This window comes from Trachypithecus francoisi, unplaced genomic scaffold (genome assembly GCF_009764315.1).
Source record: "Trachypithecus francoisi isolate TF-2019V2 unplaced genomic scaffold, Tfra_2.0 Contig00089, whole genome shotgun sequence".
NCBI classification, from domain to species: Eukaryota; Metazoa; Chordata; class Mammalia; order Primates; family Cercopithecidae; genus Trachypithecus; species Trachypithecus francoisi.
The window spans coordinates 186,710-212,862 of NW_022680470.1; the positions used below are offsets into that span (position 1 = coordinate 186,710).

The 26,153-nt window shown below is 52.0% G+C and overlaps 1 protein-coding gene across 9 annotated transcripts in view; it reads left to right on the top strand.

Moving 5' to 3' along the window:
* Positions 1-26,153, top strand: part of CYFIP1 (cytoplasmic FMR1 interacting protein 1) — a 114,003-nt gene that overhangs the window by 16,864 nt on the left and 70,986 nt on the right. For 4 of the 9 annotated variants that reach the window (XM_033224603.1, XM_033224683.1, XM_033224942.1 and 1 more), the window contains exons 2-9: positions 15,821-15,943; positions 16,021-16,110; positions 18,207-18,284; positions 18,476-18,577; positions 19,762-19,943; positions 23,560-23,656; positions 23,747-23,875; positions 25,872-25,976. In XM_033224603.1, the coding sequence (XP_033080494.1) occupies positions 15,827-15,943; positions 16,021-16,110; positions 18,207-18,284; positions 18,476-18,577; positions 19,762-19,943; positions 23,560-23,656; positions 23,747-23,875; positions 25,872-25,976 (900 nt within the window). In that variant the 5' untranslated portion in view covers positions 15,821-15,826. Of the gene's footprint in view, positions 1-11,185; positions 11,355-15,739; positions 15,944-16,020; positions 16,111-18,206; positions 18,285-18,475; positions 18,578-19,761; positions 19,944-23,559; positions 23,657-23,746; positions 23,876-25,871; positions 25,977-26,153 lie in introns of all 9 variants that reach the window. The other 5 variants (XM_033224765.1, XM_033225033.1, XM_033224520.1 and 2 more) reach the window with 4 other exon arrangements.

Sequence of the window (26,153 nt, forward strand, 5' to 3'; positions counted from 1 at the left end):
AGAGTCCAAGAATTGTTATGTATCTGAGGCCCAGTTTTAAAAATCCTACTACCAGTCAGTTTGCTGAAATTTTTATTGATCTCAAGATTAGTTTTAAATTAACTCTCTGAGATTAGCTAGAGCGTGCTGCCTTGACATTGTTTCTCACTTGATCCGTTGTTTAGTTTCTATTGTGGCGACAGCAATTTGCAGAAACTGGGGCTACGATTATAAACCGCTTCCTTCCCTGGGCCTGGGCTGGCAGAGTTCTTCCTCCTTGGTAAATTTAGAAGTGAAACAGGAAATTCCAAAGGGAAAGGCTGATATGATAAAAAGTTAAAACTTAGTTTCAAAGAAAATAGTAAATGAAATGAAAAAGAAAGTAGCTTGACCTGGAAAAAGTTTTGTACCAACTCTCCAGAGCTTTAATATCTTTAATGTTGTTAGTATAGTAAGTCCATCTGTCAGTTGCTGAAGAAAATACCAAGATTCCAAGGATTTAAAAAAAACAAAGAGGCAAACAACCCAAGCTGGCAAGTTACAAATGAAGAAAAATAGGCAGGGGGAAGTGGCTCATGCCTGTAATTTCAGCATCTTTGGGAGGCCAAGGCTTGAGCTCAGGAGTTCAAGACCAGCGTGGGCAACATGGCAAGACCCTGTCTCTACTAAAATTCAAAAAAATTAGCCAGACGTGGTGGTGCACGCCTGTAGTCCCAGCTACCTGGGGGGCTGAGGTGGGAGGATCACTTGAGCCTGAGAAGTTGAGGCTGCAGTAAGCCGTGATCACCACTGCACTTCAGCCTGGTTGACAGTGAGACCCTGTCTCAAGAAGAAAAACAGACTGGCTAATGCATAGAAATATGCTTCATCTCGGTGATAATAAAAGAAATGAAAATTAAGGCCAGGCACAGTGGCTCGTGCCTGCAATCCCCGCGCTTTGGGAGGCCAAAGCCGGTGGATCACTTGAGGTCAGGAGTTCGAGACCAGCCTGGCCAACATGGTGAAACCCCGTCTCTACTAAAAATACAAAATTACTACTAAATAAATTACTACTAAATACTAAAAATACAAAAATTAGCCCGGCATGGTGGCACATGCCTGTCATCCCAGCTACTCGGGAGGCTGAGGCAAGAGAATCGCTTGAACACAGGAGGTGGAGGTTGCAGTGAGCTGAGACCGTGCTACTTGCACTCCAGCCTGGGTGACAGTGAGACTCCATCTTAAAAATAAATAAAATAATAAATAAATAAATAAAAGAAATACAAATTAAAAGGACATTCAGATTAAATTATAAAAGCAGAAGTGGCCCCTGGATTCTGTTGGGAAGCACTGTGCTGGTGCTGGCTCCACCTTGTTCATGGCCCCCATAGGAGGGCACCTGGCCCAAAGCCACCTGCAGCTTTAAAGACATTGTGTGACCTAAGAAACCTCCTGGGATGTGCTGCTAGGAAAGTCATCTGAAAACACACTCCAGGCTTTTCTGCCCAGATGTGGTACTGTCAGGCTTGCCTCAGGCCTAAGCAGGAGGAGGCAGGCAGCCCCGAAGCAGGCTGCATGGTTCGTGCACAGGCCAGTGGTGTTTCCTTCACGTGTCCTGAATGTGCAGGTGTCGCTGGAATGACGGAAAAGATTTATATGACCTCAGTGAAAGAGCTGCTCTCTGCTTTTGTTCCTTTGATGGACAGCTAAATGGCCTGGACACCTTTCCCACAGTTTTCATGAAGACTGGGAGGGAGCTGGCTTTACGATCAGGATTCTGGTTTACCTGAGAAGCTCCCGCTTAGATCCCTGCTTGGTTCACAGTCACTGGGGATGTTCTGTTGCACTGTCCACGTACAGAGCTCCCGCCTCTGCAGGGACGTTTCCGGCGAGGTGCCTGGGACATCCCACAGCATGAGCCCGCTGAAATGGGGCACCCGCGGGCACAGACCATCCCACTGCGTGGGAACTGTGCGGTCTCTTGGTGCATGTGGAGGAAGCTGGCGAGGTTGATGCTGGTGTTTCCAGCCCAAGTGTCTTGATAGTGGGACCCTTGATAGAGATTGGGGAGTGAGGTGTAGTGTAGGTGGTAGCTAAGGTCGTGGGCTTGACCTCAGGCTGGAGGCAGTAGGGGATCCTGGGAGACACTCGGCCCACAGGCCAGGCGCAGTGGGGGAGCCTGGGAGACACTCAGACCACAGGCCGGGTGCAGTGGGGGAGCCTGGGAGACACTCAGACCACAGGCCGGGTGCAGTGGGGGAGCCTGGGAGACACTCAGACCACAGGCTGGGTGCAGTGGGGGAGCCTGGGAGACACTTGGCCCACAGGCCAGGCGCAGTGGGGGTCTCTGGGAGACACTCAGACCACAGGCCGGGTGCAGTGGGGGAGCCTGGGAGACACTTGGCCCACAGGCCAGGCGCAGTGAGGGAGGCTGCAGCCCCTAGTGGGTGTACTTGGTGCAGGAGAAGTGCTGGGCTGCTACTGGGCTGTGCCAGACCCTGGCGGGGCCAGGCCACGCCCAGGGCAGCCAGGTGGGGATTCGGGGGTCCAGGTCCTTACTGGGGAAGGGAGAGACAAGGAGAGAAGAACAGGCATATCAGTAGGTTCGGATGCTGGGTGAAGACAATCTGGTGCCTGCCATGTAGCCTTTGGTCATCAACCTGCACCCTCCTGGGCCCTGAGAGGAGAACCTGCGGGGCTGGTGGGGAGGGGAAGCACGGGGCTCGGTCGCCCATAGGGCCTGTTCCTCAGCCGTGCGCCACAGGACCCAGCAGATACATGGTCTGTCGGGCACAGTGACAAGGTGGGCAGCAGCCAGTTCCCTTCCCGTCAAGCCGCAGGAATCAGAGCAGGCTGAGAAACCCCAGCCAGAATGGCCAGCAGTGGAGTTGCTTTGCCAAGCGCCCGAGGTCATGCCTGGCGTCCAGCAGAGCACATGGCCTCCTGCGCAGGCGGGACTTCCTGGCCACACAGGCCACGCCACTGAGGCACGTGAGGCAGGCCATGGGGCTGTGGCAGTCTCCCTGCCCTTCCGTACTCAGTGTCGGCATCTGTGAGTGGCGACCCCCACTCTTCTCCTGAGCTTGGGAGTGCCCCTCTGTGGTGTGACTGTCCTCCCGGAGACTGCCGTGGTGGGTCCGCTCTAACAGAAAGAGTAGGTGGAGTGGGAAACGCCGTCCTCTTCCCTGTGTGCCTTTTACACATGCCCTGGATTCGGGTGAACGATGAGGGAATGGCCGTTGTCGAGGAACACTCCGTCATCGGTCGTGCTGTCTGTGTGCAGCCCAGGTGCACACAGGTGGGAGAGAAACAGCCCCTCCACCAGCCAGATGCCTGCGCAACCCAGGTATCTGCCACATGGGCCAGTGGGGCTTCCCCGAGCTCATCTGTGTGCCTGGCAGCCCAGCCCCAGGCTGAGGTGCGTGTCTCATTGTCCTGAGGGCTCCGCCTGGGGCAGTGGGAATGGTGGACGGCACAGCGGGTCCTCCATGGCCCAGGGGTGTGGGACATGAGGGAGGCCCTTGGGTGTTCTGTGAGCGATTGAGACTTTATTCTGTGGAATACTGGACCCCTTCTCTGCCTTTTATTAATTATGTTAGCATCAGAGTAGTCTTTTCATACAAATTTGACAGATAAAGACAACTGCTCTCCCTTGCTGTGTTGGGGCATTCTGGGGTTTCATGGCACATGGTTTAAAAACCACAGCTGTAGGCAGAGAGAGGCCAGTGAAAGTGAGCAGGACAGTGACAGGAAGAGAAGCAGAGGTGAGTGCAGGTTTGGCGGCGCCTGGGGGATCAGAGGCAGTCAGGCTGCACGGGAAGGTTGCGGGACTTCTGGGGGGCCATGTTAGGAGGTTGCGAGACCACTTGGTGTTGGGAGCCCACTCCCAGAGGCAGCCTGACCCTGGCCGAAGGGGCTGCAGCCCGAGGGTGGGGGGCGGAGGCCGTGTGGCGTGGGGACATGCACTCTCTCTCAGGGTTCCTTGGCACACTCTGTCTTAGATGTCAGCACCTCCTTGTGATTTTCTTTTTTTTTTTTTTTTTTTTTTTTTTTGAGACGGAGTCTCGCGCTGTCACCCAGGCTGGAGTGCTGTGGCCGATCTCAGCTCACTGCAAGCTCCGCCTCCCGGGTTCCCGCCATTCTCCTGCCTCAGCCTCCCGAGTAGCTGGACTACAGGCGCCGCCACCTCGCCCGCTAGTTTTTTGTAGTTTTTAGTAGAGACGGGTTTCACCGTGTTAGTCAGGATGGTCTCGATCTCCTGACCTCGTGATCCGCCCGTCTCGGCCTCCCAAAGTGCTAGGATTACAGGCTTGAGCCACCGCGCCCGGCCGTGATTTTCAAACTTGATTTCTGTTTCTTTGTTGATGAGGCCGTTCTTTTGAGCTGGTTTTGAGAATGGAATTTGAAGTTTTTGTGCATTAAAAAAAGATTACCTCACACTTGTAATCCCAGCACCTGTAGAGGCCGAGGCAGGCAGATCACCTGAGATCAGGAGTTCAAGACCAGCCTGACCAACATGGTGAAACCCTGTCTCTACCAAAAATACAAAAATTAGCTGGGTGTGGTGGCGTGTGCCTGTAATACCAGCTACTCGAGAGGCTGAGGCAGGAAAATTGCTTGAACCTGGGAGGCAGAGGTTGCAGTGAGCCGAGATTGCGCCACTGCACTCTAGCCTGGGAGACAAGAACAAGACTCCATCTCAAAAAAAAAAAAAAATCAAATTACTTCAGTAATAAAGCTAGGCTAGAAGATGTTATATTGGTTTTTAACTATGCACTTTTTGCCTTGCTGGTCATGACAGCCTGTCTCTATGCTGCAGCCCTGCAGTCAGGCCGTTTAACCCGGGGAAAACCAGCTGCAGCCATGCTGGCGCGGTCCCTTGCTTGGAAATACAAAAGGGCACATTCCACATTCTTTCTACACCTGGGAGAGAAAGGGACGGTGAAGTATGCTTTTCTTCTTACGATGATTTATTTTATGCCTGTTTTACATGAACAGATTGCACAAAAATATTAGAAGTTTCTAGTTTTCTGGAAAGTGCCATCATTTTGCATATAGAAGAGGAAGAAAATCAGCTCATGCCTTGCGCACGTTTGCAGAAACATTTCATAGTTTGTCTTTGTTTGATTATGCTGTTTGGTTGGACAAGTGGAATGCTTACAAGTTGTAAAAAAAATTTTTTTTTTTGAGACGGAGTCTCGCTGTGTCGCCCAGGCTGGAGTGCAGGGGCGCAATCTCAGCTCACTGCAAGCTCCGCCTCCCGGGTTCACGCCATTCTCCTGCCTCAGCCTCCCTAGTATCTGGGACTACAGGCGCCCGCCACCACGCCCGGCTAATTTTTTGTATTTTTAGTAGAGACGGGGTTTCACCGTGTTAGCCAGGATGGTCTCGATCTCCTGACCTCGTGGTCCGCCCGCCTCAGCCTCCCGAAATGCTGGGATTACAGGCGTGAGCCACCGCGCCCGGCCACAAGTTGTAAAATTTTTAAATGACTGGTTTGGAAATGCTGGGAAGACCCTCTTTCTAGCAAAGCATCTCTCCACCTCTGTTGGCGTGGGGCGCAGTGGCGGGAGTTAGCATCGGCGTGCCGCCTGCCACAGCACTGCCGCCTGCATGGCACCCATGCCTTCGCTTCTGCATTTTCTGGATTGTGGCTTCTCCACGTTCTGCAACCTTGGTGTTGAGCTGTCTTGGCAGTTTCTATTTTTACACCTACAGAGACGTCTGTTCGGTCCCTGTGAAAAGCTCCCTCTTGACCTGGGGTGGAAAGAGAAGTAAATACGTTTCAAAAGTTTATCCTCTAATCTGGTAAAATACAAGGTCCCTCCGTGGCCAGAGGCTAGGTGGAACGGGCAGTGCACGTTGTCCCTGTGTGTGCAGCCACCATTCTGCTGTGCGCTTGCTGGCACCTTAGGGGCCTGGGCCTGGCCAGAGTGGCCGCATGCACACTGCTGTTTTGGGGCAGCCGTGGGGCCGTGGGACCGTGGGGCCATCTGGATGGTATGGCCCACCCGTTCCCCCTTTACCAGCCCCCACCCTTCCCGGCCACCTGCCCCTTGAGCCTCCCCTGAGAGGCCTGTCTCCGGAGCCCCTGTCTCGTTTGACTTCTTTGTTTTGTCTGGTGTCTGAGGCCGGTTTTCCATGGGGCCTGTGTTCTCCCAGGGATGCTGGCTTATTGAAGACACACACTCTCACACACAGAGACACTCGTACACACAAACTTTGTTTTTTCCTTTTCCCTTTTAATCTGTTGGCACCACCTCTGCTTCCAGGTTAAAGTTAGTCTTGGCTACTTTAATTTCCATTTATTTATTTTATTTTTTTGCAGCCTAGTGTCTTTCATTTTCAAGACTGTTGAGTTATACCAGGACTCAGGATTATGACCTGCTGACTGAGCTGCCTGCTGAGCACAGAGACATCTCTTTCTTCCCAGCCACCTGCCCTCATGCTGCCCAGACACAGGGAAAAGGACCAGATCCCATTTATTTTATTTATTTATTTATTTTTGAGACAGAGTCTCACTCTGTCACCTAGGCTGGAGTGCAGTGGCGCGATCTCAGCTCACTACAACCTCTGTCTCCTGGGTTCAAGTGATTCTCCTGCCTCAGTTTCCCAAGTAGCTGGGATTACAGGCGCCCACCACCACGCCCAGCTGATTTTTGTATTTTTAGTAGAGACAAGGTTTTGCCGTGTTGCCCAGGCTGGTCTCAAATTCCTGACCTTAAGTGATCCTCCCGCTTTGGCCTCCTCTAGTCTAGGATTACAGGCATGAGCCACTGTGCCCAGCCCCAAATTACATTAAAGAAAAAGATTCTGTGATTCACTGTTTTTTGTTTTGAAGCATGTGATGACTGTGAGTTTTTACAGAAATCACTCGCCCATCTTCTAGGATGTCCGCTGTGTGGAGAACTGGGGTCCAGGGCCTCTCTGGGAACTGGTTCCCCAAGGGCAGCATGAGGAGGCACTGGCTGATGCCCTGAGCCCATGAGCTTGCAGGGGGAATGTGGCGAGGGCTGGCCACATCTGGACAGGCTAAGGACCAGGAGGCTGGGCGGATCTGCCCATTTTCTAGTAGGTGGAAGCACTGGCACATGCCTCCTTTGCCTTTGCCCCTTGGCCTGCCATGTCCCCAGTGTTCTCCAGCATCCTCAGGGCTCTGCTGGGGCCAGCAGGGCAGGAGAGGGGTTGGGTCCTTGACCCTGCTCTCCTGCCTCCCCAGCCCCTGCTGCCTGCCCACCCCAGGGCAGCTCTGTCTGTGGCTCCAGCTCCGTGCTGCCTCTGTCCTGCCCCTCAAGCCTGAGCCGGTCTCCAGCACCTATACTCGCCCTTGGAAAGTGGCCATCTGTACCTCTGTTCCTCTGGCTTTGACCCCCTGGGTGGGCACACGGCACTGGGTTGGGGCGGTTCTCATCCTTGCTCTGTGGTTGTGGGTCCCGGGGCAGCTGGCGACCCCACCCAGCCTCCCTCCACTGATTTGCCAGTGCGTCAGAGTGACCTCCACCTTAAGGCAGCTGTGAGGACCACTTCTGGAGACTGCATCTTTGTGGGTCTGAGGCTGAGGGGCAGCCAGTAACATGTGGAAGGAAGGAGATGGAACCATGGGGCCCCCAGCATGCCCTGTGGACACTGCCCTTCCAGTGGGTGGCACTGGGAACCTTTGCCTCTTGCCCACCGTGGGTCCCTCGAAGCCCACCTGGGGTTCCATGCTCGAGCAGGTGAGTGAGGTGTGCAGCATGGTGTGAGCTCAGACGCCCAGCCAGTCTGCCGCCGCCCGGTAGATGCTGCTCACTCTGCAAACTGCCCTGCAGGTGCCTAGAGCAGAGGAGCATCCGAACCACGAGACACTCAGAGACTGACCTGGGACTCTGAGGACATCACTGGAAGAGCAGCAAAGTATGATAAGTATGCCCTCCTTTGAAATCTTCCTTTTTAAAAACTCTTGGCTGGGCACGGTGGCTCAAGCCTGTAATCCCAGCACTTTGGCAGGCCGAGACGGGCGGATCACGAGGTCAGGAGATCGAGACCATCCTGGCTAACACGGTGAAACCCCATCTCTACTAAAAATACAAAAAAATTAGCCGGGCAAGGTGGCGGCGCCTGTAGTCCCAGCTACTCTGGAGGCTGAGGCAGGAGAATGGCGTAAAGCCGGGAGGCGGAACTTGCAGTGAGCTGAGATCCGGCCACTGTACTCCAGCCCGGGCGACACAGCGAGACTCCGTCTCAAAAAAAGAAAAAAAAAAAAACCTCTTTTCTTTTTTTTTTGAGATGGAGTCTCGCTCTGTCACCCAGGCTGGAGTGCAGTGGCCAGATCTCAGCTCACTGCAAGCTCCGCCTCCCGGATTCACACCATTCACCTGCCTCAGCCTCCCCAGTAGCTGGGACTACAGGCGCCCGCCACCACGCCCGGCTAATTTTTTTTTCATACTTTTAGTAGAGATGGGGTTTCACCGTGTTAGCCAGGATGGTCTCGATCTCCTGACCTCGTGATCTGCCCACCTCGGCCTCCCAAAGTGCTGGGATGACAGGCGTGAGCCATTGCGCCCGGCTAAAATCTCTTAAATTTACAAAATAAACTAATCGATGGCTTGTTAAAACAGCAATTACCCTACCATATTTAAATTCATTTTTATATCTTGACAAGCTATAGGATTTGAGAGTTGAGAACTGCTGCTGATAGAAAATCAGTCAAGGAAGGAAAAAACATCTCTTTATATTGTTCAGTGACATAAACTGAGTGTGGGCGTGTTATTTCTGGGTTGGTTTGCCGCCTGGGGAGGCTGGGGGCACAGGCAACTGGAAGTGGCACAGTAGCGCCTTGTGGCCAAGCTCATGCAGGTCTGGCTGGCTTGTTTCACTCCCAGCAGTGTGCTCTTTCTGCCTGGAGCACGTATTGTTTTCGTGATCAGCAAAATACCAGCTCCTGTGGGTTCTTACCCGGCAGACAGCACAGGGAATCTGCGTCCTGCCTGAGTGACTCTGTCCTAGCTGCTCTTGGCTCTGTGTTCATTTTCTGGGGCTCCCATTAACAAAATACCACAGATCAGGCAGGACTTTCTTTCTCTCAGTTCTGGAACTGGGAGTCTGAGATCAGGGGGCCAGCAGGGTTGGCCTCTGCTTGTGAATGGCCACCTTCTCTCTGTGTCCTCATGTGGTCTTTCCTCTGTGCCTGGTCATGCATTGCCCTGCTCTGACCAGGCCCCAGGCAGTGGACATCCATGTACCTGTCCATGCGAGCTGAACCAGCAGACACGGAAACGCGATCCTGTTGCTAAACTCTAAAGTACTGGTTGGTAGCACTGGCAGAACAGTTTGTATGCCGCTCCAAATACATGACTTTAATTATGCTGTTGGATATTTGCACCGTGGCAGCCACTTATAAAGGCTGGTCAGATACAATTGAGGCTCCATGCTAGGGGCAGTGGACACTGGCTTTGCTGTGACCAGGCCAGACCTCGTGCTCCTGCCTGGGAATGAGGGTTTCTTGGTAGACACAGAAGGAGACTGGAGGCTGTGCTGGATGGCAGTGCTGGGGGAAGATCCCCGTGGGACCTGGCATTCATGGGAGGACAAAAGGAGAGCTGAAAAAATCCCAGGGTGCAGGCGGCTGGAGTCAGGCACTGCCTTTGTTCTCCAGCAGTGGGATGCTGATGAGCCGGGCAGGGTCCGCTGGCAGCAGTTACAGATGGAGCAAAGTAAATGAACTTGGAAGAGATTTGGGAGGTGGGACTGTGAGTAGTCAGAGCAAGATGGGATGAGACATGAGCTCTGATGTGCCTGTGTAGAGTGGACACCGCCAGGGCCCCCACGCTGGCTGTGCAGGGGGTGCCAAGGCACCCATGCTGCCAGGGCTGAGACCTTGGAGACTTGGATTTAGAGCCAGTGACTCCAAGTCCGCGTACCAGGGTGAGGCAGAGGCTGTGCAGATTCGCATCTGTGGAAGATGCACAGACGGACAGCCTGTGGAAGCGGGCCGGGCTGCGGCCGTGAGCGTGCAGTGACAGCTGCTTGGCATGATATACCAAGGCGGGTGTGGGAGGGCTGCCTGTGATCATGAAAAACCTGAAACATCACGGTGAAACCCCGTCTCTATTAAAAAATACAAAAAACCTAGCCGGGCGAGGTGGCGGGCGCCTGTAGTCCCAGCTACTTGGGAGGCTGAGGCAGGAGAATGGTGTAAACCTGGGAGGCGGAGCTTGCAGTGAGCCGAGATCCAGGCACTGCACTCCAGCCTGGGCGACAGAGCAAGACTCGGTCTCAAAAACAAAGAAAGAAAGAAGAACCTGAAATATGAAAATGTGAATAGGAGAGAACAGCAGTTCGCCACAGCAGGGCCTGGCCAGCAGTCTGCACAGTGCACTGATGATTGAGAAATTTTATGGAAGCTGGGAGAAAAAAGAGCGTACAGAGCAGTTTGTGTGATAGTATCTTGTTTTTGAAAGGGATGGTGATGATTGATGATAAGGTTTCTTTTTCCTTTTCCATGCTTTCTGATTAATCAGCAACAAACATTGCTATTTTTGATTGTAGTGAAATATGAATAACATAAACTTTACCCCATCTTCACCTTTTTTTTTTTTTTGAGACAGAGTCTCACCTCACTCTGTCACCAGGCTGGAGTGCAGTGGCACGGTCTCGGCTCACTGCAACCTCCACCTCCTGGGTTCAAGTGATCCTCCTGCTTCAACCTCCCGAATAGCTGGGATTACAGGCGCCTGCCACTATGCCCAGCTAATTTTTTGTATTTTTAGTAGAGATGGCGTTTCACCATGTTGGCCAGGCTGGTCTCGAACTCCTGACCTCGTGATTCGCCCGCCTCGACCTCCCAAAGTGCCGGGATTACAGGCTGGAGACACCGCGTCCTCCCCCATCTTCACCATTTTAAGTGCACAGCTTGGTGGCATTAAGTACATTTCACCGTATTCTGCAGCCACCACCACTATCCATCTAGAGCTTTTTATCTTTCCAAGCTGAAACTCTATCCGCTAAACACCAACTCCCCAACCCCACCAGGCAGCCCCTGTCGCCACTGTTCTCCTTTCTGTCTCTGAGTTTGACCGCTTTAGGTAATTCATATGAGTGGAATCATGCAGCGTTTGTTCTTTTGTGACAGGCTTATTTCACTTAGCATAAGATCTAAGGTTCAACCGTGTTGTAACTTGTCAGAAGTTCCTTTCTTTTAAGGGTAACATTTCATTGACCACATAAATACCGTTATTTTTATTCAAAGAAAGAAGTCCGCAAGCACCAACTTGGAACAAGCTGTGCATCTGGAGTTTTTCCGGGGGTTCGACATCGGTGGTCCCTGCTGACGCATGAGCAGTTCTTCCTGAGCCTGTCTGGGGCTCTCCTCCCCACCTTCCTCCACCGCCAGTCATCTTGGCCTCTCCTGGGCAGAGGTGAGGGAGGAAGGCGAGTCCCTGTGGGTGCTGCGTGGGGTCGGGGCTGTTGCCATGTGGGCTCTGTGGCCTCCCAGGGTGCTCGGTCCAACCTGTCTTCTCGTTGACCCGCGTGGGGCCCAGGCATGAATGGACGCGCCCCCAGGCTTCTCCTGGCACTATCTGGGTTCAGGCCGCAGAAAGGGCAGACTGTGGGACTCTGGGCCGGAGCCGCAGAACATGAGCAGCCCCTGTGGGACCAAGGCACGTCCTCAGGCAGCCTGGCCCCTCGGAACCACATTAGCCCTGAGGTGCCTGAGTGGACACCGAGGGGAGGCCCCCCACACTGGCTCTGCAGGCATTGCTGGGGCTGGACCCTGCACCCACCCAGCCAGGGCTGCCCTGCACTTCTCCTTGCTGAGGTGTGTGGAACAGGAGGCTGTAATGTGGAGGGAAGTGGACGAGAGTTTCTGCTACATGTAGATTTCTAGTGAGGAACATGCAGCAGATCACTGCTGCAGTCGGGGGCGTTCCCTTCCGTGTCGGGGAGGTCCAGGTGGCTGGCAGTGCGGCCCGTGCCTCTGTTCTCCCTGATTGCCAATCAGTTCCTGAGAAAATGGGTGGCGTCTCCAGCCGCCATTGGGGATTGGCCTGCGATTGTTTCCATGTATCTGTGGAACTGGCCCAACACCCACTGTGGATGCCTGAGCCCGGAGACAGTACTGGACCCTGCCTAGTCTCGGTTTTCCATACTTGCATACCAGTGATAAACTTTAATTTGTAAATTAGGCATGGTAAGAGATTACAACAGTAATAATAGAACAGTTGTCTAACAATAGACTGTCATAAAAGTCGTGTAAATGTGGTCTTTCTCTCTCAGAATACGTTGTGGTACCATGCTCACCCTTTGGTGCCTGCCGTGAGATGGCAGAGAGGTGAGCGGAGCAGGCATTGTGATGCAGCCTTAAGCTGCCGCTGACCTTGACCAGCAGCCTGGCGATACCGCCCCAGTCCCATGCTGGCGACCCAGCCGGCTACTGCGTTCTCCCCAGCGGGTCGCACATACAGCGTGGACATGCTGGACAAGGGGATGATTCATGGCCCAGGCTGGGGGAGCAGGACGGCCTGAGATTTTATCACTGTACTCAGAACAGCGCACAGTTTAAAACTTACGGACTGTTTGTGAATGGAGTTTTCCGTTCAGTATTTGTGGAGTGCAGTTGACCTCGGGTAATTGAAATCACAGAAAGTGAAACAGATCCAGCTCAGGCTACGGCCTTTCTCCTTCCAGCTCTGTCAGCTTCTGCCTGGTGTGATGGGAAGGAAGCCTTTTGGCCGGTGCGTTCACATTTAGGATTGTTCTGGCCCCTTGGGGAGCTGACCCCTTCCTTCTCCCTCTCTGATGCGTTCCTCGCTCTGAGTGTGGCTGTCTCTGGTGCTGACATAGCAGCCCAGCTTCCTTTTGGCCAGCGCTTGCCTGGTTCACCTTTTTCCCCTTTTGCTTTCAACTTACCTACCTCTATCAGTATATTTGAAGTAAGGTTCTTGTAGATGCAATATAGTTGGGTTAGGATTTTATTTATCTCTTCTGACAACCTCTTCTAATTGGTGTTTTTAGATTATTATGATAATATAATTATCAATGTGTTTTGATTCAGGTCTACCATTTTATTATCTGACTTCTGTTAGATCACTATCTTTATCATTGCTTTATTTCCTTTTAGGTTTTTAAAAACATTTTGTAGTCTGTTTTAATTTATTCTAAATTATCTATATGTTATCTATTTTGTTTTGGATAGCTTTTTTTAAAGAGTATTTTAATTTTTTTTTTTTTAAAGAGACAGGATTTCACTGTGTTGCCCAGGCAGGCTTTGAAATTCTGGGCTCAAGCGATCCTCTCTCCTCAGCCTTCCAGTAGCTGGGACTGCAGCGCCTGGCTGTACAGCTCTCTTCAGTAGTTGCTCTAAGGATTTTGAAGTCCGTGCTTATTAACATTTCACATTCTGCTTAGGATCTAAAAAGTCTGCTTTTCACTACTTCCAGTGGGACATAGAAACCTTACCCCATCCAGGTTTACCCTCTTCCTTTTATGTTACAGTTGTCTTGTTTATAGGATTTATACAATTATATACCTAGAAATAGTTTATAATTTACATGTCACCTATTTGTGTAATTTACACTAATGTACACTGGAGGGCCCATTAGACAGTACTTTGATTTTCGCTTTTGACCACCAAGCACTTTGGAAGAGCTATGGGGTCGTTGTGCGTCCTGCGCCCTCGCTGCTTTCCCTGCCTACTGCCTCTGCTTCGTGGTTCCACCTCCCTTCCTGTCAGCCTGAACCGCTGGCCTGGCTGGCATGTTCTCTGTTTTCCTCCTCTGCCCACGTCCTGGCTTCACCTTCCTTCTGGAAGACGCATTCCCGCCTTGAGGGAGGATCCCGAGTTGGCACCTCCCCGCTTTAGGCTTAGGCACGTTGTGTTGTGCGTGCCCTCCAGCCTGCCTGGTGCCCCCAGAGAAATCCGCGGCCCTCCCACTGTTGCTCTGCACTCTGCCAGGTGTCATGTTTCTCCTGCTGTTTTCAAGATCCGTTTTCCTTTATCTTAAGTTTTCAGCAGTTTGACTGTGATGTGTCAGGGTGTGGATTTCTTGAGTTTGTCTTGTTTGGGATCCATAGAGCTTCTTGAATCTGTAGGCAAAAGACTTTCTCCAAATTCAGGGTGTTTTCTGTCATTTTTTTCAGCTGTTTTTCATCACTGCTTGCTTTCCCCTTTTCCTTTGCCACTCTCATGACACAGATGTTAGACCTTTTCTCTTGTCCCGAAGGTCCCCCAAATTTTTTCAGTCTTTTTTCTGTCTGGTATTCAGATGAGAAAACTTACATTGCTCCATCTTCAAGTTCACCGAATCTTTCCCGATTTTTTTTTTTAAACATTTCAGTAGTGTGTCTTTTAGTTTTGAAATTTCCGTTTGGTTCTTCTTTATATCTTGCTTTTGTTTGCCTGTTGCTGATTTCCATTTTTTCATTCAGTTTGGGAGTGTTACGATTGTTAGAGCCTTTCATGGCACAGTAGTTGCTTTAAAGTCGGGCGGATAATTGCAACACCTGTGTTATTTTGGGATCTGTTGACTGTCTTTTCCTGTAGGAGCACAGACATTCCTCGTTCTTTGTGTGCTGAGTAATATGGACTGTAAGTGGATGGCTGGATGTTATGATGTGAGATCTGGGTCTTGTTAAAAGCCTAGGAGGATGTTGCTATTTTGATTTGAGTAAGCCAACACCCTGAGGAGACGCGGGCTGTGGGTCTGACTTGCCTTCAGTGGATGGCAGCTCCGTGTCGATTCTGGCTTCACAGCCCCCTGCATGGCCACTTGGACCTGTCCCCCGTGTGCCGCTGGTGGCCGTCTGGCTGTGGTCTGGGGGTTTGGGGTGTGAAGAGGATCAGATCCACACCCCTGCAGCTTGAGGATGGGCTTGAAGCTTGTGAGCAGTTTTGTCGGCTGGCTCTTCTGAGCTGCTTCCTCTCCACACGGCCACAGGGGCTTCCTGGGTCCCTGCTTCCCTTCTCCACCCTCAGCCAGTGCACTGGGACCAGCTGCCTGTCCTGCTGTGCGCCTCCACGCCCGCCCCAGTGCTGGAGGAGGGATTTGGGGCTCCTTCTGTTCAGTGCCTCCTCCAGGCCACCTGCAGCTTTCCTTCATAGAATGCCACTCAGCTGCCCCTGGTCCTATCCCGGGGCAGAGCTGCTCCTGAGTACCCTTGAGACTGAAGCAGAATCAGCAGAAGGCAGATTGCCCCCCCTCCCTGCACCTGGCACTGAAGGTGTGTTTAGACGATGTCTGCCTTCATTTCCATACCTCTGCTCCAGCTGTGCTGTGGCACTTTCTGTCCCCGGCGGCAGCCCTGTACTCCTTGTAATCTCAGCCTGTCTGTGCAGCTAGACAGCTGGTGTTGGGTGGCAGGGAGCTCGTCTTTTCCATGTCAGGCCCTAGTGTGTTTAGAGGCACCACCTGGGAGGTAGCTGCATTCAGGGAGGGTCTGCTGGGCGGATGTGGTGTTGGAGAGGCACTGCCGCTCCAGCACTGGGAGGGGGTTGTCAGACCCTCCAGAGTCCTCAGCACCAGCAACTCAGGACGGCGGCCCCGTGGTGGGGAGGGTGGCGGGAACCATGTCCCCCACACTGTGACCCTCCTGGAGGCCAGGAGAGCCTGTTCTCAGCAAGTACGAAAGGAGAAGCTGCACAGGGCCTCCCAGCCCGCCAGCCCACGTGCCCTGAGAAAGACATGCGACTCCCAAGGACTGATCGTGCCCGTGGCAGCCATCCCCAGTGCCCTCAGGAGAGCGGGAAGGGGTTAGAGGCCTGGGTACCCCACCTCGAAGCTTGTCGGCTGCCCCCCCCCCACAGGCCTGGATATCCCACCTCGAAGCTTGTCGGCTGCTCCCCCCCACCCTCCTCACAGAACAGGGTCCTTGTGTGTTGTTCCAGCCCAGGATGGCAGCCCAGGTGACTCTGGAGGACGCACTGTCCAACGTGGACCTCCTGGAGGAGCTGCCCCTGCCCGACCAGCAGCCCTGCATCGAGCCCCCGCCATCCTCGCTGCTCTACCAGGTGGGTGCCCAGCAGCTGCGGGGCGTACAGCCTGTGCTCCGACCCCACATGACGGCTTTTCTCTTCCTTTCTTTCAGCCGAATTTCAACACTAACTTTGAAGACAGAAATGCATTTGTTACTGGCATCGCAAGATACATCGAGCAAGCCACCGTCCACTCTAGCATGGTAATGTTGCTGTGCGTCTTCATCTCTCTCTGCAGGGAAGGGCGCGTGTGAAGGGCAGATATATACTTTTTGGTATTATCCCAATAGACTATGCAGTAAGGAAAAAGAGTAGAAAATGAATGAAATGCCTTATATTTTTAGGATAGTCTTTGTTTTTCTTAGTATAAAAACAATACACGCTCTTTCTGAAAATTCAGTGTCTCTGGCCCAGAGAAAACCTTTGTCAGCGTTTGGAGGGCACCCCTGCCCTGTTAATGCTCTTTCCCTCGCCAGATCTGCACCCACGTACACCAGGTATGCGTGCATATGAGATTCAGATTTATAAATGAACTGCATTGTTATTATAGTTCTGCTTTTTTTTTTTGAGACAGAGTCTTGCGCTGCCACCCAGGCTGGAGTGCAGTGGTGTGATCTTGGTTCACTGAAACCTCTGCCTCCCAGGTTCAAGCAGTTCTTGTGCCTCAGCCTCCCGAGTAGCTGGAACTACTGGTGCCCACCACCACGCCCAGCTAATTTTTGTATTTTTAGTAGAGACAGGGTTTCACCATGTTGGCCGGGCTGGTCTCGAACTCCTGACCTCAGATGATCTGCCCACCTCAGCCTCCCGAAGTGCTGGGATCACAGGCATGAGCCATCGCACCCAGCTAGTTCTGCATTTTAATGATCTCATGAACATTTTTTCTTTTCTTTTTTTTTTTTTTTTTTTTTTTGAGAGAGGGTCTGACTCAGGTTGCCCAGGCTAGAGTGCAGTGGCGTGATTAGGGCTCACTGCAGCCTCAACCTCCCGGGCTCACGCAGTCTTTCCACCTCAGCCTCCTGAGTAGCTGGGACTACAGTCACACACCACCACTCCCAGCTACTTTTTTGTATTTTTTGTAAAAGCAGGTCTCACTATGTTGCCTAGGCTGGTCTCGAATTCCTGGACTCAAGGAATCTGCCCACCCAGCCTCCCAAAGTACTGGGATTACAGGCCTGAGCCACTGCGCCTGGACAAGAATATTTTCATGCCATGAAAATGTGCTAGAGAAAGCAATCCTTAATGGCTATATACACCATTTCGTAAATGTCCACAATTCAACTATTTTTGCACATTTACTTCATTTCTTCTTTTATGTCATATAATTAAAAAAAAAAAAAAATGCTGTAGGCTGGGCGCAGTGGCTCACACCTGTAATCCCAGCATTTTGGGACGCCATAGTGGGGAGATCACCCAAGGTCAGGAGTTCAAGACCAGCCTGGCCAGCGTGGTGAAACCCTGTCTCTACTGCAAACAAAAAATACAAAAACTAACTGGGCATGGTGGTGCATGCCTGTAATCCCAGCTACTCAGGAGGCTGAGGCAAGAGAATTGCTTGAACCCAGGAGGTGGAGGTTGCAGTGAGCTGAAATCGCATCACTGCACTCCAGTCTGGGTGACAGAGCAAGACTCGTCTCAAAAAAAAAAAAAAAAGCTGTGATGAACATCTCTCTAAATATAGGCTAGATTTAAGAGCATCTATTTGATTTTTACCAAAGGAAATGATGTTAAAGAGTAGAAAGCAAAAGCAGTTTTATAGCAGCGATGACAGTCCTCTTCCCATGGACTCTCTACCTAGATTTTAAGTGCTAAAAATCTAAACTATAAAATCCTAACTATTCCTCCTGCACACCTGGGGCAGCCCTGCCTCTAGTCCTCTCTGGGACTGGGAGGCCCTGTGAGCCGGTGAGGAGGGAGGCCATGGGGATCCTGTGTGTGCTCACACTGGGCAGGGCGTCTGCCCTGAGCCCTTCCTCTATGCTCCCCACTGCAGGTCTCATGGCCAGCGATTGTTTCGGGCTGGGTGGAGCCAACGTGTAATGCCTGTGGCACACCTCAGAGATGCCTGCATGTCACGGACACCCCTCTCGCCTGCAGAAGCCCTGGGGTGTTTTGGGTGGTCATCGTGGACCCCAGCGCCGCACCTCAGCGTTACTAGCTTCTCGGCAGCTGTCTCTTGGCACACAGGCCACAGTGCTTAGGATAATTCATGGTGCTTTGTCTAGATTTTAGCAACTGGCATCTGCTTTTCATGCTAGTTCCCCCTCCTGCCTTTGATTTGCCCTGTGTTCCATTGCAGAACGAGATGCTGGAGGAGGGCCAAGAATATGCTGTCATGCTGTACACCTGGAGGAGCTGCTCCCGGGCCATCCCACAGGTGCCCCGCTCGCCTGTCTCTTCCCTCCCCACACCCTGCCAGGCCCCACCCCGCCCCGCCCCTGCAATGCCTGGCCCACTCTCCTCCCAGGTCTCACCCCACAGCAGGGCGGGATTACCAGCTCTAGGGGCCCAGCGGCTGCTTCTGGCTGGATCGAAGCCTCTTAGGTCATCCTTGTTTCTTTATTCCAGGTGAAATGTAACGAGCAGCCTAACAGAGTGGAAATTTATGAGAAAACGGTGGAGGTTCTGGAGCCTGAGGTCACAAAACTGATGAATTTTATGTACTTCCAGGTAAAATGGCAAAATCCCTATCTTGGGGGTGTAACACTGAGGGGTGGGTTGCTGACACCTTCCTACCCCTCGCCGTCACTGTGAACACCCTGAACAGAGTGCCTGCAAATTAAAGCAACCAGTTTCTGAGACAAAATGGACCAAGCCTTTGACAGTCTAAAGTTTCTCACGCCCTTTTGGAATCAACGCTCCTTTTGTGGTTCTCAGAATTCTCTCAGAGTGATTTCGTGTTTCCTTCACGGAGCCTGCTTTTTGTCAGTTTCCAGTACACTGCTTTGACTTTCTGCCAGTTTGTACTTTCTTTTTTGAGACAGAGTCTTGCTCTGTCGCCCAGGCTGGAGTGCAATGGTGCAATCTTGGCTCACTGCAACCACCGCCTCCCAGGTTCAAGTGATTCTCCTGCCTCAGCCTCCCAAGTAGCTGGGATTACAGGTGCCCACCACCACGCCTGGCTAATTTTTGTATTTTTAGTGGAGACAGGGTTTCACCATGTTGGCCAGGCTGGTCTTGAACTCCTGACCTCAGGTGATCCGCCCGCCTCGGCCTCCCAAAGCGCTGGGATGACAGGCGTGGCCGCCGCACCTGGTCAGTTTGTACTTTTGATTCATCTGGTCTTTCAGGTATTTTCTTGCTGTTAGCCTCAGCCTGACTGTCCATTCCTGACGGTCCTGGCCGTGGCCTTGATTAGGCAAGAAGCAGCCACATGAAAGGGGCCTGCTGCTTTTTACAGAAGTATTTTGGAAACATCCAGATTTTTTATGATGATGTCCATTAGCAGAGGGAGGAGATGGAACTAACTAGGAGATTAATTTTCATTTTACCTTGAAAGTTACCAAGAGGAAAAAAATCTCTCCCACTTTTCACTTCTGAAAGTTAGAACGTCTGAATTTTACAGACATTGGAGCATTTTGCTCAGTAATTTTGCTGGAATAATCAGCAAGATGTTGTTCCTTTAGTGATGTAGTTGGTAAAGTGCAAAACAAGTAATGATGTTGCAGAGCAGGCCGTGGGAGCTGCTTTCAGGAGGGGCTCTGGCTGCCCACATTGTAAACACCTGGGCCCGAAGCCTCACGGGGCAGATCTTTTCTCATCAAGGAGCAGTGACTGCAGGTGCTTGAAGCAGGGACATGGGCTTGGCTCCTCACTGACCTGCAGCTTTCTGCCCTCCTGCTTCCTCTGCGCAGAGAAACGCCATTGAGCGTTTCTGCGGGGAGGTAAGGCGCCTGTGCCATGCCGAGAGGAGGAAGGACTTTGTGTCAGAAGCCTACCTGATCACACTGGGCAAATTCATCAACATGTTCGCTGTGCTGGACGAGCTGAAGAACATGAAGTGCAGTGTGAAGAACGACCACTCCGCATACAAGAGGTGAGCACCCGTCCCGTGCGCCACGGGCCTTCCCGAGAGCGCGCAGCTCACTGGCCTGCCTTGTGCGTAGCAGGTGTGTGTCTGTGTGTGCTGAAGTCGTCACTTCTGGTAGGCAGCGGCTACTTCTCAGTGTCAGGGCTGTGGGAGCACCTGCTCTGAGGGATAAAGTGAGGAGAGCCAGCAGGTAAGTGCATATCGTGGCTTTGCAAAGCTAGAGCAGACTTTTAGTGCCCTGGCTGTCCTCAGATGTCACGGAGGACCTTCGCGCCCCTGGGAAGACAGACGTGCACAAGATGTAGGCCTAGCTCACAGAGCACAGGCATCTGGCTCAGGGAGCATCTTGGCAAGGGGCAGGTGGCCTCTGCAGCCCACCTTGGGCATTGGGGCTGCAGTCTCGGTGCCGGTCTCTCGCCGGTGGGGGTCCCCAGCACCGGAGCACCATCCAGCAACGTGCAGATGTAGCCCATGCACAGTCACAGGGTGTCTCGGGGTCACACTGCGCTTCCGGGTCCTCTCCCTGGCGGTTTTCTTTTTGGATGTAGAGAGCTTCTGGAGAAGCTAGCCTCCGGAGAGACGGGCAGGAGGAGTGGAAGAGGCGGGCATGGCCCGGTGTGTGCTTCCAGAGGATTGTGGGGTGGTGGGTGGCAGACAGGCGTTCGGGGACACACAGTGCTGTCTCCTGATGCTCTGCTTCGTTCATGCCCAGTGCTTTTGAAGACATGTTTTGCTGGAATGAGAGATGCTAATTTCAATTTCCTCTAGTAAGTAAGGCATCTTAGCTCTAAAATTAAATTCGAAGAGACCTTACTTTGCATCTGAATATGCTCTAGTTATGTTGCATTTTAAATCATACAACTGTTGTTATGTCTTTATAAAAAGAAAAAACCCCACTTGGGACAAAACAAGGCAGCAGTAGGAGTCGAGCTAGGTCAGGCAGAATTTAAGCCTCATTCATGTTCCATTTATCACCGAAAATCGTCAGCTCTGCACAGAAGCCTAGATCTTCAGAACTAGAGAAGGGTCTCGGGAGTGGACTGTGAGCCCCTCTTGGGGCGGAAGTCTGAATGGTCCCTGTTTGATGACAGCATCTGTGGGATTCCAGCATCGAGGCTCACCGGTCGCAGTGGCGTCCTGGTCCCAGCCGCACAACCCAGTCGCTGTGTGATTTTAAGCAGCCTTCTCAGCCGCCGCCGTTTTGGCTTTGTCAGGGAAATGGGGAGGTGGCCAGCATCAGTGGTTTTCAACATTTAAAAGTATTTAAAAGTTGTGGGTTGTTTTTTTTTTTTTTTCCTTTTAGCACCAGCACCTTTATTCTAAAGCCTAGTCTGTAAAACAGTTTGCAGATGGGGCTGCTGTGTGCAAAGCTGGGGGAAGGAGGGTTTCCCCTCCAGCAGCCCCTTCCCCAGTGTCTTCACCACCTCCAGGTTCCCCTGAGCACCAGAGAGTGGGCCTGGGCCAGCTCCGTAGCTCTTCCTGTTGCCTCTTCCTCTGACCTCTGTCTGGGACCCCTGTTGGTTCACCCTCCCAGACCATCACCCCCATCCCTCCCAAGACCCCCGCCACACACACACACACCTCTAGCTCTTTTGGCACCTGCTGGTAGCTACTAGTATAACCTCTTCTAAGTGCCAATGCCAAGATAACTCGTATGGTTATGGCGAGGCTTGAGGAAAGTAGAAAACAATATCCTTGATCATTTCCTTAGTCTCCTCAGCTGCCGCCTCAGCAGCTACTCAGATCAATAAAGCAAACGTGGCCAGGTGCGATGGCTCACACCTGTAATCTCAGCACCTTGAGAGGCTGAGGCAGAAGGATCACTTGAGCCCAGGAATTTGAGACTAGCCTGGGTAACCTAGCAAGACCCCATCTCTGAAAAAACAAAAGTGAAAAAAACTAGCTGGGTGTGGTGGTGTGAACCTGTGGTCCCAGCTACTGGGGAGGCCAAGGCTGGAGAATCACTTGAGCCCAGGAGATCGAGGCTGCAGTGAGCTGTGATTGTGCCACTGCACTCCAGCCTGGGTGACAGAGTGAGACCCTTTGTCTATTTTAAAAAAAAAAAAAAGGAAACATGTTTTTGTTGTTGTTGTTTGCTTGTTTTGAGGCAGAGTCTCACTGGCCCAGGCTGGAGTGCGGTGGCACAATCTCGGCTCACTGCAACCTCTGCCTCTCCTGGGTTCAAGCAGTTCTCCTGCCTCAGCCTCCCGAGTAGTTGGGATTACAGGTGTGAGCCACCACACCTGGCTAATTTTTGTATTTTTAGTAGAGATGGGGTTTCACCATGTTGGCCAGGATGGTGTTGAACTCCTGACCTCAAGTGATCCACCTGCCTCCGCCTCCCAAAATGCTGGGATTACTGGCGTAAGCCACCATGTCCGGCCTAGAAACATGTTTAAAAAGTCAAGGAATGTTACTGTATCAGTTAATATTAGGTTTAACTGTATGCAATTGTTAGAACCCAGTGAAGTAACAGTGGCTTTGAAAAGATTGCAGTTTATTTCTCTGTCTCCTGAAAAGTCCTGAATTAGGTGGTCTGCAGCTGATTGTAGGCGCTCCGGCGTTCAGGACTCAAGGCTCCTGTTGGCCGCTGCTCTGCTTCAGGTGTTGCCTCCTGGTTCTAGATGGTTGCTTAAGCTCCAGCTGTCATTTCTGCATTCCAGTCAGCAGGCAGAAAGGAGGAAAGATGGGCACCATGCTCCCTTATGAGTAAACTTTGGAGTGCCTGTCAGTGTCTTGCATTATGTCTCATGGCCCCAGTCCTTGGTCACGTGACCACAGCCAGCTGCAGGGTAGGCGAGGCACACGGAATGTGTGAGGCTCCCTGGAACGTGTGTTCCACGGAAATGTGGGGCTCGTTCCTAAGGGGGAAGGGGAGGAAGTGAATGTTGGGGTAGGTCATCCGTCTTTGCCATGGTGACTTTTCAAGCTAAAGCCCCAAGGCTCTGGGTTGCACAGACCTATGCTTGTGTGGGCCGTTTCCACTGAACTTTCTTGGGGGACAGCCCTAGATGACGGGAATCCTCACGCCCCACCTTCACCCTGCTCTGCCAGACCGCGCGGGCTCAGCACGGCCATGTTGGGCCTCACTGTACGAGTGTAGCTACCAGTTGGTGGCAGGCCAGGGCTCTGTCTCAGGACTTTGGGTACCAGTGGTCCCTGAGGTGGCCTGGGGAGGTGTGGTCCAGAGGGTTCCCGGCAGACAGCCTCAGCAGTGCTGGCCGTTTTCATGGCAGGGCTTGTGCGAGTCACGGAGATGGCAGTGGCCCTTCTTAGACTCAGGGTCCAGCAGCCCTGTGCCCCTAGATGAGGTGGGCGTCCACCAGTGAAGGGCAGAGACCAGGGTGCAGGGACCCTGCGGGAAGCTCATCGGCTGTGACCAGCAGGGTGGAGAGCTGTCCCCAGCTGTGCAAGACACGTCTAAGTTGGCAGAAGACTGACCTGGAGTGCAGGGCCGGAGACGCCTGAAAAGGCTGCAGTCATCGCCAGCGTCTGAGATTGACCCACATTTCTGCAGATGACTGTAGAGGAAAGGGATCCCACTCGAACCAGGCTTTTATTTTTTTATTTTTTTACGTGGCACATTGGTGCATTTTGGGATGAATTCTTCCTGTTTTCAAAGGGCTGCTCAGTTTTTACGTAAAATGGCAGATCCACAGTCCATCCAGGAATCGCAGAATCTGTCCATGTTCCTGGCCAATCACAACAAGATCACACAGGTAAGGCTGGTGTTTGCACACTCGGGTGGATGGGCCGAGCCGCTGGCCGGGCGCCAGGCCCGTGCGTGAGTCTCTTGCTCTGTGTTTCAGTCTCTGCAGCAGCAGCTCGAAGTGATTTCTGGCTACGAAGAGCTCCTGGCAGACATCGTGAATCTGTGTGTGGATTACTACGAGAACAGGATGTATTTGACGCCCAGTGAGAAACACATGCTTCTCAAAGTACGTGTGTGGGGACGCCAGCCTGTGGCACTGCCGGGGGACAGCCTTACTCTTGTCAATAGGCTGTGCTTTATCTAGAATCCTTTTGACAGCTGTGTCTTACTTGCAGGTTGTCTGTGTGTGAACAGCGTTCTGCCCTTGCACACAGCCTGCACAACAGGCTCTCAGCACACCCCATGAGTGTCCCACACTGACCCTGGGAGAAGGTGCTGGCCAGGATGTCTGGCTCAAGGAGTCCATCAGCATTAAGCTGCTTTTTGTTTTATTTTTGAGGCAGGGTGTTCCTCTTGCCCAGCCTGGAGTGCAGTGGCATGGTCACAGCTCACTGTAGCCTCAACCTCCTGGGCTCAAGTGATCCTCCCACCTTGGCCTCCAAAGTAGCTGGGACTACAGGTGCGCACCACCACACCTGGCTAATCTTTAAATTTTTTGTAGAGGGAGAAAATTGCCATGTTGTACAGGCTATTCTCAAACTCCTGGGCTGAAGTGACCCTCCTGCCTCAGCCTCCCAAAGCTCTGTGAATACAAGCTTGAGCCACTGTGCCCAGCCTTTTTTTTTTCTTGAGACAGGGTCTTGCTCTGTCACCCAGGCTGGAGTACAGTGGTGCGGACACAGCTCACTGTAGCCTCGACCTCCTGGGCTCAAGTGATCTTTCTGCCTCAGGCACCTGAGTAACTGGGGCCTCAGGCACTTGCACCAATGCCCAGCTAAGTTTTTGAATTTTTGTAGATATGAGATCTCACTTTGCTGCCCAGACTGGCCTTGAACTCCTAGGCTCAAGCAATCTTCTTGGCTTGTCCCCCTGCAAAGTGCTGGGATTACAGGCCTAAGCCACCACGCCCAGCCTTTAAGCTGCTTTGTGACAGAAGTTATCCAAGATTCTACTTGTCAAGCATGTGATTCCTGGGACTCGGATACCTTGTGTCACCATAATTAAAGTAGCCTTTTGTTGGTTCACCATATTCTTTATTATTCTGTTCAAATGGGGACAGTTTCCATCTGCGTTTCTCACGGGAAAGGTGGTCGGCAGTTCCGCTGCTCCCTTTGCTCTGCTCTCCACCTCTGCAGGATGGCCTTGGGGGACCCTTTGCTGGGTGTCCCACCAGCTCAGCCCCCAGCCTCCTCCTGAGTAGGAGAGCACTGGGAGGCACTCAGGGCTGAAGGAGCCCTGTCCATGGAGTGCTTTGTGACAGCAGAAACTTTGTGTCTGCACCAGCTGGTGTGGGAGCCGTGGCCACCAGGTCCTGTGGAGCACTGGAGTGTGCAGGTGGCTAGTCCACATTCAGAATTTTTAGTTTGTGACCAGGCACGGTGGCTCATGCCTGTAATCCTAGCACTTTGGGAGTTGAAGTGGGTGGATCACTTGAGGTCAAGAGTTCTACACCAGCCTGACCAACATGGTGAAACCCCATCTCTACTGAAAATACAAAAGCCATTAGCCAGGCGTGGTGGTCATGGGCGCCTGTAATCCCAGCTACTTGGGAGGCTGAGACAGGAGAATCACTTGAACCTGGGAGGCAGAGGTTGCAGTGAGCTGAGATGGCACCACTGCACTCCGGCCTGGGTGACAGAGTGGGACTCTGTCTCAAAAAAAAAAAAAAAAAAAAAGGAATTTTTAGTTTGCGTACACCGAAACGTAACTGGTTACATGTGACTGCATATTGGACATTACTTTTAATGGCAGAAAAACCGCAATTACTTTTATACCAACTTAATAGCCCTAGAATAGCCCTACTGCTTGTGTGAGTTTAGGGCAGAGGATTTGTTTTTTCCGCTTTTAGCAACTGACCTGGAAGCCCAGCCCCACTTTGTAGCAGTTCCACTGAGGATAAAATGATGCATTTCAAGCACCAGACGAGCAGCCGAAAGATAGATCTTTGTGATATATTTCAAATTGTGCCTTTGAAATTGTCAGCTGTAACAGCGTAAGTCCTTACAGGTAATTAAATTTGCAGTTGTGAGCTTTATTGCATCATTCATTTTGTGGCTTTTCAGGTCATGGGATTTGGTCTGTACCTGATGGATGGGAGTGTCAGTAACATCTATAAGTTAGATGCCAAGAAAAGAATAAACTTGTCCAAAATTGACAAGTACTTCAAGGTGAGTTACGTGGTTTTAGATCAGTGTTTTCATTGATTTGTGTGCAGTGTGAATTTTGGGGAAGTGAGCCTCTGTGTGACCGTGATCTATATCAGGAAATGCTGGGGCTGGGTGGAGTCTGGGCCACGCACGTTCTCCTGTCTGCAGAGGCGACCGCGCTTTCTCTTTCCTTCTGCC